General features: G+C 30.5%; 1 protein-coding gene across 1 annotated transcript; it reads right to left on the reverse strand.

Moving 5' to 3' along the window:
• Positions 1-263: 263 nt before the first annotated feature.
• On the reverse strand, positions 264-14,058 carry LOC132739167 (IQ domain-containing protein H-like). The gene is made up of 6 exons (XM_060726822.1): positions 13,918-14,058; positions 7,233-7,265; positions 5,367-5,444; positions 2,556-2,727; positions 1,863-2,095; positions 264-930 (listed from the first exon to the last, which is right to left on the reverse strand). The coding sequence occupies exons 1-6, from the start codon at positions 13,972-13,974 to the stop codon at positions 892-894; spliced, it is 612 nt and encodes a 203-aa protein (XP_060582805.1). The 5' UTR covers positions 13,975-14,058; the 3' UTR covers positions 264-891.
• Between the last annotated feature and the right edge of the window lie 284 nt (positions 14,059-14,342).

Raw genomic sequence — 14,342 nt, forward strand, 5'->3', positions numbered from 1 at the left:
ATTAAAGTTTCAATCTTTCTTATTTTGATAAGACCACTTATACAGTATTTCAGTCATATTTCAATATTCCAAGACTATCTAGCAAAAATCCTTTTTTTTCAACCCATGTAACTGCCAATTTTTACATATCAATTATGTGAAACAGTTATTGAGAACAAATACCACTAGATATACATGTATATTGTCATGAACCAAATCCTCACTGAGTTGATTGCCACATAATAGGACTCAAACTAGTAAATTTTAGCTCTGTAGATTGAAAACTGCCTAATAATCTAAACTGTGGCAGAGCTTGCATTATTCGATCTAATATCGTCAATAAAAAGATTGATAACATTATGAGTGCAAAATTTAAGCTCTTTTATCTTGACAGACTGCATTAGACAAATTAAACTTTTTCTCTGGACTCAGTACATGTATAGGTGAGCACTAGCAAGCTGTATGGGTCAGTTTAACAATAAATAATAAATACATTGTTTGTTTGTTTCATTTTACGCCTTTTCCCAACAGTATTTCAGTCATATAGGCAGGTAGTTTCCTAACCATCGTTCCTGGAGAGTTACACCAGTACTAAGACTACCTTCCTCCGTGCTAAACTACCAAAGCATCTCCCGCGGATCGAACCCACGCCAGAGAGGTAACTGGATTAGAAGTCATCGACTCTAACCCCTCGACCACAGAGGCGGTTAATAAATACATAGGAATATATGCACATATATATGAAATGATTAAGTGAAAGGGATATGGGTCTTTAACATTTGATAATATACATTAAGCAAACATTGTAATAGGATATGTGAAGTGGGTAATGTAAAATAATGTGGGAAAATATCCAAATATTGTGAATGTTATATGAACAATTATAAAAGGGAAATGAAATTAAACTTAGGACTAGCTTACCACAAGAACTAGATCTGACAGGTTTTGTTTCTACAGATGATATTAAAAACATGTATAAATATCATTCTGTATTTGGTCATAAATTCATTGTAATTATAAAAACCAATTAAAAAATTGCAAAGATATTGTAGAAGAAGAAAATTTTCACAATAGAAAAGGTTTCATAAAGATAAGACCTGTTTTAAAGACATAAAAGACATAAATTTCCTTTACAATAAAGATAGATGTGATTTATAGACATAAATTTTATCAGTCTATTATAGACATATTTTACTATTGGATATATTATTAAAAAAGGTGTTATTTATAATGTATTTCGAACCTTGAAATCAGTCTACTTTTTAAGCCATTAAATATATTATCTGAATATACTAAATGAAAAATAAATATAGACCTAAATTATAGACATAGCAGACAGGAGCTTTATCAATCTTTGAAATTAATCTGTTTCAGAGATTTAATAAAAGTGATGTTTATCCTGTCATGTATTAATAGATATAACAAATTTATAGACATAATTTTAGACATTTAAGACATTAATGATAGAAATTATAGATATAATAATTATAGAAACACAACACTTGACATTAAAAGGAATTAAAGATTAAAAAAGATTTTTAAACAAGGTTTTTAACAATTGAATATACACTCATTTATTAAGAAATAACTTATTTTTGTTAAGCTACATAATTAATAATCACATACTTTACTAAAATTAAAGGAAGCACAAAAAGTCAGTTTTGTTATCATATTCACCAAAGCAAAATTAGGCCAAGGAATGACAATATGCATATGTAAAACATATTATGGCCCAGCAATAACAATAAATGTATGCATATAGAAAACATATGAAGGTCCAGAAATTACAGTAAGCATATGTGAAACATATTAGGGCCCAGAAATGAAAATATGCATATGTAAAACATATCAAGGCCCAGCGAAAGCATATTCAAAATACCCACCAATGGCTGAATAGGCATCTCATAAGTTTTCATAGTAGCCGGAGTCTTTGCCTTCTGACTAGATGCAGCAGACGTGGTACGGGTCTTGCCAGACGTTGTCCTGCTCATACCCAAACTTCCTACAGATTGTGGGTGGGGTGGTATCACAGGCATTCTAGCCATTGTTTCACTGACAGACTCGTAGTTCTTGGTTACCAGGTCCAGCTTTACTCCAGCTAATGTAGGTGCTACTTCTAAAAATAAATAAATGTACATGTACTTCATATTTTCACTTCACTTCACAGCACCTCCATGTTAGTAATTTAGTTATACATTTGTAATACAGTGCCAAAAATAAGGTTTTCTGTTGTTTTTTTCTCTCTTTCATTTAGTAACCATGGTCTCCATGGGATCAATATCTTATGATGTTGCCATAGCAATCATACTTCAGAATATTGCCATGGCAACATCATAATGAATGTTTGTCATTGTGACATTCTAATGTACAGTTGCCATAACAATATTAAACTAGAAGACAAAAATCTGAACTTGTCTGTCTTAGCAACCCTATCTTTAAGATTTTGCCATGACAACCATGTTTTCAGATTTTGCCATGGCAAAATCTTAAGATATGGTTGCCATGGCAAAATCTTGTCTTAAGATTTTGCTATGGCAACCTTATTATAGAATTTTACATTAGGATGATATTATTACCTGGGGTACAGGGTGGTTTATTTTTATCCTCAGGGTGGTGAAGTAGGACCATTCTATTCTTCACAGGGGATGGGTCAAGGGTCAACTGTGCTGCTGGTGGGATAAGACCTCTCTCTATCAAACTGAGAATACCCTTCCTGGCATCATCCTCTGTGATAGGAGGTGGGGCAAGCTGAAATATAATGAAAAATGCTTTTTAAGACATGTCTCATTGAAGGTTCTATAAAGTAAGAGAGTCATCAAAAGAACATAATGGGTATAAATAGAAACCGAAAGCTGGTCAACAATAAGGAATCTATAGAGTTTTATCATTTTTATTTTAAAAATCAGACTAATTTACAACAAAACTTGCGAATACACTGCAAAATTTCAGACAATGGTCCAACAACTAAGTAATATTATAGCATTTCACTGGCTAAAGTTGTCTATCTGTTTTTAATTTATCATTCTCTTTTAACAGGGAAAGCAATATCCTTAATTTCTAATCTGGTTTACTTTGGTTATCACACTTTTCAATTAACTGTTTCCGTCTTTGGTATATGTAGACTAACTTTGCATTTAGATTGACCTTTGTATCATGTTTCCACTCAACATTACTACAGTATTTAATCCTTAACTTTCAACTTCCTGAATTTCTTAGATGGACTTGTCCAGCTTCTATTTTGGAACTATCCATTATCATTTTTTGGGATAACTAGATGAATATTTCATGTTTGTCTGAGCCAAAAGTATAGAACCTAGTTAAATCGCAATGATGAGCAGGCTAGCTTGGCTCTTTACTGGCAACAAAGGTTTACCCCTTTTGGTTCGTGCAGGTCCAATATTTATCAGCTGAAACCTTAAGTTATTAGCTTTTGCCATCAATGAACGGCTCAATTTTTGCATTTCTATATTGAAATCCCTAAATTTTTGCCTGGACTGTTCAATATATTAAAACAAGAGCCCGGTTTGAGCCGGGTGATGCTCCCCGAATAGGTTTTGGACACAGGAAAGTACACCTCTTGTAGTTTCAGAGTTATGTCCCTGGAAAAAGTTCAAAGTGCAATAATTCCAAAATTAGGAAAGGCAGAGTTACTGTTCTTTGCACTGCACTTCTAATCACTGTTATCTATCAACTTACAAAGTTTCTTGTTGATATCTCTTATGGTTTCCGAGTTATGTTCCGGACAACTTCAAAAAGCAAAAATAAACAAATGGCAATAACTCCAGAATTAGGCAAGGCAGAGTTATGATTCTCGTGCACTGCACATCTACCCATTGAGATACATCTACCTACAAAGTTTCATGTTGATATCTCTTATAGTTTTATAGCTATGTCCAGTACAAGATTTTTCTAAAAGGGGAGATAATTCAAAAATGAGGCTTAACAGAGTTATGGTTTTTTTGCACTGCACTTCTACTCAATGAGATCTATCTACCTACAATGTTTCATCTTGATATCTCTTATAATTTTAGAGTTATGTTCCGGACAAAATTCAGTGTTAAAATTAACAAAGGGCAATAACTCCAAAATTAGGACAAAAAAAGTTATTGTTCTTATGCACTGCACATCTACCCATTGAGATCTATTCACCTACAAAGTTTCATGTTGATATCTCTTATAGTTTTAGAGTTATGCCCCAGACAAGATTTTTCTATAAGGGGAGATAATTCAAAAATGAGGCTTAACAGAGTTATGGTTCTTTTGCACTGCACTTCTACTCAATGAGATCTATCTACCTACAATGTTTCATCTTGATATCTCTTATAGTTTTATAGTTATGTTCCGGACAAAGTTCAAAGTGTTGAAATTAACAAAGGGCAAGAACTCCAAAATTAGGACAAAAAGAGTTATTGTTCTTATGCACTGCACATCTACCCACTGAGATCTATCCACCTACAAAGTTTCATGTTGATATCTCTTATAGTTTTAGAGTTATGCCCCGGACAAGATTTTTCTATAAGGGAGATAATTCAAAAATGAGGCTTAACAGAGTTATGGTTCTTTTACACTGCACTTCTACTCAATGAGATCTATCTACCTACAATGTTTCATCTTGATATCTCTTATAGTTTTATAGTTATGTTCCAGACAAAGTTCAAAATGTTGAACTTAACAAAGGGCAAGAACTCCAAAATTAGGACAAAAAGAGTTATTGTTCTTATGAACTGCACATCTACCCACTGAGATCTATTAACCTACAAAGTTTCATGTTGATATCTCTTATAGTTTTAGAGTTATGCCCCGGACAAGATTTTTCTATAAGGGGAGATAATTCAAAAATGAGGCTTAACAGAGTTATGGTTCTTTTGCACTGCACTTCTACTCAATGAGATCTATCTACCTACATTGTTTCATCTTGATATCTCTTATAATTTTAGAGTTATGTTCCGGACAAAGTTCAAAGTGTTGAAATTAACAAAGGGCAATAACTCCAAAATAAGGACAAAAAGAATTATTGTTCTTATGCACTGCACATCTACCCATTGAGATCTATTCACCTACAAAGTTTCATGTTTATATCTCTTATAGTTTTACAGTTATGCCCCAGACAAGATTTTTCTATAAGGGGAGATAATTCAAAAACCGGGCAAATAGAGTTATGGTTCTTTGACACTGCACTCCCCCTCAATGCCCTCTACCACTGTATGAAGTTTAAACAAATGATCTCCAAGGGTTTTCAAGTTATGCTCCGGACAAGAAAATGGACGGACAGACGGACGGACGGACAGACGGACAAGGCGCCGACTATATGCTCCCCCGAAATTTTTCGGGGAGCATAAAAAACAAGTCCATTTCACAAATTCAGCAAGTTAAGGGTTAAGACATACCTGTGCATCCACCCTGTTGGCCTTTGGCAAGACAGCTAGAGGCTCTATTGTACTGCCCATGATTGGCTTAGGAGGTGGCTGAAATGTAAGAGTCATGTGTTCAAACCTCTATGGATAACACAATTTATGTGGTTCAACAAGATATTCTGTCGATAAAAAATGTATAAATATATCTTTTTTACATTAAATAATTTTGAAAGAATTTCTTAAAGGACATCTATAGATAATTTATTTTCACATATACAATTTTTTTCTTCAATGAAAATTATTAATGTTTCATTTTCACTTGTATACTAAAATTTAACAAGGGTGTTTGCCCTTATTAACTTATATTTTTATCTATAACTTAAGAGGTTTAAAAAAACAATATGACATAACAATATCTTTGCAACTCAAAACGCTAAGATTTTGACATTACTTCAAATTTCAATCATTTCAAAATTTCAATATTTTCAAGTTTATATGGTTTCAAGTTTATATGGCAAAACAACACTTTCAAGTTCATATGGCAAAACCTTACTTTGAAATTCACTAGTATTATAAGTTAAAATAGGCAGGAGGCATTTTATTATATAAAAAGAATTTACAGCCATTTATCACATCTGCTAAAAGAACACGTGCACACACAGTAACCCTGTATACCATACACTGTTTTAATACAAATGCTTTCAAACACATGTTTTAATACAAACAATGCTGTCACATATCACTTTAATTTTCAAATAATTAGTTGATCTGTTTAACATTTTAAAAAGCCTTTTTTCACCATTCTTTTATTAATCATTTTAATCAAAAGCCAAGAAATGAAAATCAAGTCAACCACACATACAGTGCCACAAAAATAACCTTAAATTACATTATTAAAGCATATGAATGGTGAGCTAATTTGACTTCACTGGTCTGTTTATAAATGAATAATTAAGAAATATTTCATGTCTTGCAAAATATCACATAAATATTTTGGAATTTCTACATTAAAAAAAACCGCAACGATATACAAATATTTTTTCTGTCATTTTCTATCAATGGAATGCAATGGATCAAATTCATGAAATCAGATTATAACTTAATGTAAATGATTTGCCTCCTTGAAAAATGGTCACAAATTCTGCAAAAAATTGTTTTTCTCATTAAAATTATATCCTTACAGACACTCCAAAACCTAATTCAATGTAGTGTATAGAGTAGTGGAGCAAAAATGAAGAATAAACAGAATGCTAAATTTTGCTTTGCTTCAAAAACAGTCACATACAACCCACATCAACAAGAAAAGTTAAAATTTTTATCCATATACCCTGAACATCATATCATATATAGCAAAAATACACAGCAATCAATTTGTTTTTGCAAACATACATTCAGCTGACCCATAGAATATTAAAATTTGACTTCTATGTTTGTATATGTTATATTTTTATATTGTTTGAGGAAATATGTCATTATACAGGTAATAACAACTGTTCTGCTTAACTGCAGGTAAAAGACCAAGAATTTTCTTCAAGGTAGCCTGAACCAGCAAAAAAATATTCCAGTTTTTGGAAGGCACCTCCTGGCAATTCTGGATCACCTCTATGGACCTTTGGACTAAAGATGATACATCATAAAATTATGTTCTTTATGACCAAAAATTTATCAATATTTTACTATACCCATAAAATCAAACCCTTTTTGTTAAAATCTTAACCACAATTAATGGTTGCCTTTTTTGGCAGTCATCTTTGAAATGGTTCACTCTGTACATGACCTGTAATATTAATCAAGCAATGTGTTATTGTCTAAAAAAACATTAATTAAATTTAGAAACAAGGGAGATTACTCTATGGCTCAGCTGTTACATACATTGTACATTTATAAATGAACAAGTACCACAGGTAAACGTAGATCTCGCTGGGAAGACTTCTGAAAACATCAAATACAAAAACAATCTTCTTTATCCCTCAATTATCTTGATCACCTAAATCCAACTTATGAAAATTTATTTTATTAAATCATTAAAATACACAGTCATCATATTCTGTTTAGGAAAGAATACACAGTTCATATTCGGTGCAATTAACTATTCTCCTATTGTTTAGAACAGTGTTCAAAATTTAATTATAGAACATTTAACCTTGTTGCTATGGCAAGAAAGCATTAAGAATTCATTTATAGAACAATAAACCTTGTTGCTATGGCAAGAAAGCATTAAAAATTCATTTATAGAACAATTCACCTTGTTGCTATGGCAAGAAAGCATTAAAAAATCATTTATAGAACAATAAACCTTGTTGCTATGGCAAGAAAGCATTTAGATTTAATTTATAGAACAATTAACCTTGTTGTTATGGCAAGAAAGCATTAAAAATTCATTTATAGAACAATAAACCTTCTTGCTATGTCAAGAAAGCATTTAGAATTCATTTATAGAACAATTAACCTTGTTGCTACAGCAAGAAAGTATTAAAAATTCATTTATAGAACAATTTACCTTGTTGCTACGGCAAGAAAGCATTAAAAATTAATTTATAGAACAATAAACCTTGTTGCTATGGCTAGAAAGCATTTAGAATTCATTTATAGAACAATTAACCTTGTTGCTATGGCAAGAAAGCATTTAGAATTCATTTATAAAACACTTAACCTTGTTGCTACGGCAAGAAAGCATTAAAAATTCATTTATAGAACAATTTACCTTGTTGCTACGGCAAGAAAGCATTAAAAATTCATTTATAGAACAATAAACCTTGTTGCTACTGCAAGAAAGCATTTAGAATTCATTTATAGAACAATTAACCTTGTTGCTATGGCTAGAAAGCATTTAAAATTCATTTATAGAACAATTAACCTTGTTGCTATGGCAAGAAAGCATTTAGAATTCATTTATAGAACACTTAACCTTGTTGCTATGGCAAGAAAGCATTTAAAATTCATTTATAGAACAATTTACCTTGTTGCTATGGCAAGAAAGCATTAAAAATTCATTTATAGAGCAATTAACCTTGTTGCTATGGCAAGAGAGCATTAAAAATTCATTTAAAGAACAATTAACCTTGTTGCTATGGCAAGAAAGCATTAAAAATTCATTTATAGAACAATTAACCTTGTTGCTATGGCAAGAAAGCGTTAAAATTCATTTAAAGAACAATAAACCTTGTTGCTACGGCAATAAATGGTTAAAAATTCATTTATAGAACAATAATCCTTGTTGCTACGGCAAGAAATGGTTAAAAATTCATTTAAAGAACAATTAACCTTGTTGCTACGGCAATAAATGGTTAAAAATTCATTAATAGAACAATAAACCTTGTTGCTATGGCAAGAAAGCATTCAAAATTCATTTAAAGAACAATTAACCTTGTTGCTATGGCAAGAAAGCATTAAAAATTCATTTAAAGAACAATTAACCTTGTTGCTATGGCAAGAAAGCATTATAAATTCATTTAAAGAACAATTAACCTTGTTGCTATGGCAAGAAAGCATTAAAAATTCATTTAAAGAACAATTAACCTTGTTGCTATGGCAAGAAATCGTTACAAATTCATTTATAGAACAATAAACCTTGTTGCTATGGCAAGAAAGCATTTAGATTTCATTTATAGAACAATTAACCTTGTTGCTATGACAAGAAAGCAATAAAAATTCATTTATAGAACAATTAACGTTGTTGCTACGACAAAAAAGCATTAAAATTCATGTATAGAACAATAAACCTTGTTGCTATGGCAAGAAAGCATAAAAAAAATATTTATAGAACAATAAGCCTTGTTGCTATGGCAAGAAAGCATTAAGATTTCATTTATAGAACAATTAACCTTGTTGTTATGGCAAGAAAGCATTAAAAATTCATTTATAGAACAATAAACCTTGTTGCTATGGCAAGAAAGCATTTAGAATTCATTTATAGAACAATTAACCTTGTTGCTATGGCAAGAAAGCATTAAAAATTCATTTATAGAACAATTTACCTTGTTGCTACGGCAAGAAAGCATTAAAAATTAATTTATAGAACAATAAACCTTGTTGCTACTGCAAGAAAGCATTTAGAATTCATTTATAGAACAATAAACCTTGTTGCTATGGCTAGAAAGCATTTAAAATTCTTTTATAGAACAATAAACCTTGTTGCTATGGCAAGAAAGCATTTAGAATTCATTTATAGAACAATTAACCTTGTTGCTACGGCAAGAAAGCATTAAAAATTCATTTATAGAACAATTCACCTTGTTGCTACGGCAAGAAAGCATTACAAATTCATTTATAGAACAATAAACCTTGTTGCTACTGCAAGAAAGCATTTAGAATTCATTTATAGAACAATTAACCTTGTTGCTATGGCTAGAAAGCATTTAAAATTCATTTATAGAACAATTAACCTTGTTGTTATGGCAAGAGAGCATTTAGAATTCATTTATAGAACACTAAACCTTGTTGCTATAGCAAGAAAGTATTAAAAATTCATTTATAGAACAATTTACCTTGTTGCTATGGCAAGAAAGCATTAAAAATTCATTTATAGACCAATTAACCTTGTTGCTATGGCAAGAGAGCATTAAAAATTCATTTATAGAACAATTAACCTTGTTGCTATGGCAAGAAAGCATTAAAAATTCATTTATAGAACAATTAACCTTATTGCTATGGCAAGAAAGCGTTAAAAATTCATTTAAAGAACAATAAACCTTGTTGCTACGGCAATAAATGGTTAAAAATTCATGTATAGAACAATAAACCTTGTTGCTACGGCAAGAAATGGTTAAAAATTCATTTAAAGAATAATAAACCTTGTTGCTACAGCAATAAATGGTTAAAAATTCATTAATAGAACAATAAACCTTGTTGCTATGGCAAGAAAGCATTCAAAATTCATTTAAAGAACAATTAACCTTGTTGCTATGGCAAGAAAGCATTAAAAATTCATTTAAAGAATAATTAACCTTGTTGCTATGGCAAGAAAGCATTAAAAATTCATTTTAAGAACAATTAACCTTGTTGCTATGGCAAGAAATTGTTAAAAATTCATTTATAGAACAATAAACCTTGTTGCTATGGCAAGAAAGCATTAAAAATCCTTTTTATTTATACAATTTACTATGTTAGTATGGTGAAGAAGGCATTTAAAATTCGTTTATAGAACAATTGATCATGTTGCTATGGTAAAGAAAAGCATCAAAAATTCATTTTATAGCAATTTACTGATGTGATGCAAAAAGTGTTGGTCTTCAAAGTTTATTTTTAAAACAATTTACTCTGTTGCAATAGTGAAGGAAAGTCTTCAAAGTTTATTTTTAGAACATTTTACTATGATGTTATTTGATAAAGTAAAGGCTTCAAAGTTTATTTTTAGAACATTTTACTCTGTTGCTATGGTGAAGGAAAGTCTTCAAAGTTTAATTTTAGAACACTTTACTCTGTTGCTATGGTGAAGGAAAATCTTCAAAGTTTAATTTTAGAACACTTTACTATGATGCTATTTGATAAAGAAAAGAAAAATAAAGTCTTCAAAGTTTATTTTTAGAACAAATTACTATGTTGCTTTACTAAAGAAAGTCTTCAAAGTTTATTTTTAGAACAATTGAATATGTTGCCATAGTAAAGAAAAGTCTTCAAAGTTTATTTTTAGAACAAATTATTAACTATGTTGCTATACTACAGTATGTCTTCAAAGTTTATTTTTAGAACAAGTAACTATGTTGCTATGATGAAAGAAAGTGTTCAAAGTTTATTTTTAGAACAAATGACTATGTTGCTATACTAAACAAGAGCTGTCCGTAAGACAGCGCGCTCGACTTTTTTATTGCTTGCCAATAAAAAAAGTTTTTGCAGTAAAAGGCAATACAAGAATCTCTGTATTTTTAAAGTGAACAATGGCCATGAGCATTAAGATATTTAGTGAAGAATTATTTTACTGAATTGTGTGATACCCTTGAACACTGCAGCAAAGTTTGAAATGTTTAAGTCAAAAGAGGGCTGGTAAGAAAGAAAAAAAAACTGAGTTGAGCCTTTTATGGTAAAGTGAACAAGTGGATAGGAATGAATTTTTTTAGATTTTTTAAGTTTTTTAGTGCTTGCCTATAATACAAAACATTGACAGTTAAGGGCCATAATTCAAATAAAATCTTTGACAGAATTACCTTCTCCTGGACATGTTTGGGAATCATGATTGTAAACAAGTATTCCAACTTTCAAATTAATATCTCAAACAGTTCAGTCAAAAAGTGGACTGGTACTAAAAACTTAACCAAGATTCTAAGTCGATAAAAGGCCTTAATTTTTAAAACAAATCCTTGACAGAGTTACCTTCTCTTGCGTACAGATGGGGGTAATGATGTGAAGTAGCATTAAAAGTTTCAAAGCAATATCTCAAAGGGTTAAGGCAATAAGTGGATTTTACCCATATTCAATGTATTTTCTAAGTCAAAAAGGGGCATAATTCTGTCAAAAACCTTGACAGAGTTATGTCCTCTTGTCTGTTGATGAAGGTCGTGATGGTAAACAAGTATGGTCAGTTTCAAAGCAATACCTCCAATGGTTTTGAAATAAAGTGAGGTGGTACAAAAAACTTAACCAAGCTCAATACACTTTCTAAGTCAAAAAAGGGCCATAATTCTGTCAAAAACCTTGACAGAGTTATGTACTCTTGTCTGTAGATGGAGGTTATGATGGTGAACAAGTATGGTAAGTTTCAAAGCCATACTTGTAATACTTCTGAAATAAAGTGGGGTGGTACGAAAAACTTAACCAAGGTGTGACGCCGACGCCGACGCCGGGGCGAGTAGGATAGCTCCCCTTTTCATAGAAAAGTCGAGCTAAAAAGTCTTCAAAGTTTATTTTTAGAACAATTAATTATATTGCTATGATAAAGTAAAGTCTTCAAAGTTTATTCTTAGAGCAAATTACTATGTTGCTATAATAAAGTAAAAATTGTAAAAGTTTATTTTTAGAACAATTTACTATGTTACTATGGTGAAAGAAAGTCTTCAATGTTTATTTTTAGAACAATTAATTATGTTGTTATGATAAAGTAAAGTCTTCAAAGTTTATTTTTAGAACAATTAATTATGTTGCTATGATAAAGTAAAGTCTTCAAAGTTTATTTTTAGAACAATTAACTATGTTACTATGGTGATGGAAAGTCTTCAAATTCTATTTTAAAAACAATTAACTATGTTGCTATGATAAAGTTAAGTTTTCAAAAACTATTTTAGAAGAATTTTCTATGTTGCTTTGATGATATTTATAAAACAATTAACTATGTTGCTATGGTGAAGGAAAAGCTTCAAAGTTAATTTTTTAGAACAATTAACTCTGTTGCTATCATAAAGTTAAGTCTGAAAAAAAATATTTTTAGCACAACTTACTATGTTGCTATGAATAAGAAAAGCCTTCAAAAGTTAATTTTAGAACAATTAATTATGTTGCTTTGTTGACGTAAAGCCTGAAAAATTTATCTTTAGAACAATTAACTACGCTGCTATGATAAAGTAAAGTATTCAAAAGTAATTATAGCACAAATTTACTATTGTTATGATATATTTCAGCTCTCAAAAACAATTTTTAGAACAATTTACTACGTTACCATGATAAAGGCCTCCAAAGTATATTTGTAGTACAGAAACCTATGTTGCTATACTAAATGAAAGTCTTCAAGTTATTTTTAGACTAATGAACTATGTTGCTATGGAAATGAAAAGTCTTCAAAGTTATTTTTAGAACAATTGAATATGTTACTATGGTGAAGTGAAGTATTTAAAGTTTATATTTAGAGCAATTTACTATGTTGCTATGATAAAGGAAAGTCTAGTCTGCAAGGTTAATTTTTAGAACAATTAACAATGCTGCACTGGTGAAGATGAAAAGTCTACAAAGTTTATTTTTAGAACAATTGAATACATTGCTTTGGTGTAGTAAAATCTTCAAAGTTTATTTTTAGAACAATTAACTATGTTGCTATGTTAAAGTAAAATGGTCAAAGTTTATTTTTAGAACAATTTACTTTGTTGCTATGATAAAAGTTAAGTCTTTAAAGAACATTTTTAGAACTACATGTTTTATATTGCTAATGTAAAGATTAGTCTGAAACAATCAATTTTATAACTATTGACTTTGTTGCTATGGTGTTGTAAGATTTAAAAGATCAATTTTAGAACAACCAGCTATGTTGCTGTTGCAAAGGATAGACTTCAAAGTTTTTTTCTATTCTCTTTATTTTTTCAAAATATTTTACTGTACTGCTATGTTGAAGGAAAATTCTTTTAAAACTATCGTATATTGATATTTTAAATTTAATAAGCAAAATTTTATCCAAATGCTTAGCCTATGGAAAATTTTTACTGAAATTCATCATGCTGCCATGGAAATTACTTGCTTATACACTGTAGATTTGATACAGAAAATGGAAAATAGAAATTTCAGTGAAAAAAACAGTTACTTATTTGTTACTTATAGGGAACAAGTCTTTAATGCTAAAAACAAAAACAAAAACAATTATTTAATGTGTCTCAGGAAGGGTCACACTTTGAGGGTTCATTCAAATCGACTGAAGATTAAAACCAGTTTAAAATAAGAATTATACCTTCTTTTCTTTTGTCTGTGGTATCAAAGGGAGCATTATTCCAAAATTTTCATTCATCACCGGTCTATTTTGTTGACTATGTGGGTTGTATACAGCCCTTAAAGCCAGTGTCTGCTTGCTCTGTTGTCCTGGGCTCAAGCCTTGAAGTTCCCGGAAGGCCCCCCTTTACGTAAAGGCCGGGAGGGCAACCTTTAAAGGGTTTGGGGGCTGTCTCATTTTTGTCTCTTGAAAAAAAAACCCGGAGAAAAAATTTAAAAGAAAATTTTCAAAAAAACAAAAAACAGAAATATTTAAAAATTATTTATCCCCATACCCTCCCCATTTTGCAACCCCAAATTTTAAAACCGTTTTAAAGTCCAAGTGCTTTATATTTTGACAGGTTTCTTTTTTGGTTATAAAAAACAAATGTAAAAGGGGTTTAATTT

The sequence above is a fragment of the Ruditapes philippinarum genome, unplaced genomic scaffold (assembly GCF_026571515.1).
Source record: "Ruditapes philippinarum isolate M1 unplaced genomic scaffold, ASM2657151v2 ctg11324_1_1_1_1, whole genome shotgun sequence".
Lineage (NCBI taxonomy): Eukaryota > Metazoa > Mollusca > Bivalvia > Venerida > Veneridae > Ruditapes > Ruditapes philippinarum.

Excerpts from the sequence above, each read along its gene's own strand:
- LOC132739167 (XM_060726822.1), bottom strand. The coding sequence starts at position 13,974 with ATGAATGAAAATTTTGGAATAATGCTCCCTTTGATACCACAGACAAAA. Across the intron at positions 2,728-5,366 it reads CCAACAGGGTGGATGCACAG|CTTGCCCCACCTCCTATCAC; the intron begins GTATGTCTTAAC and ends ATTATATTTCAG. Across the intron at positions 931-1,862 it reads AGATGCCTATTCAGCCATTG|AAACAAAACCTGTCAGATCT; the intron begins GTGGGTATTTTG and ends TATCATCTGTAG.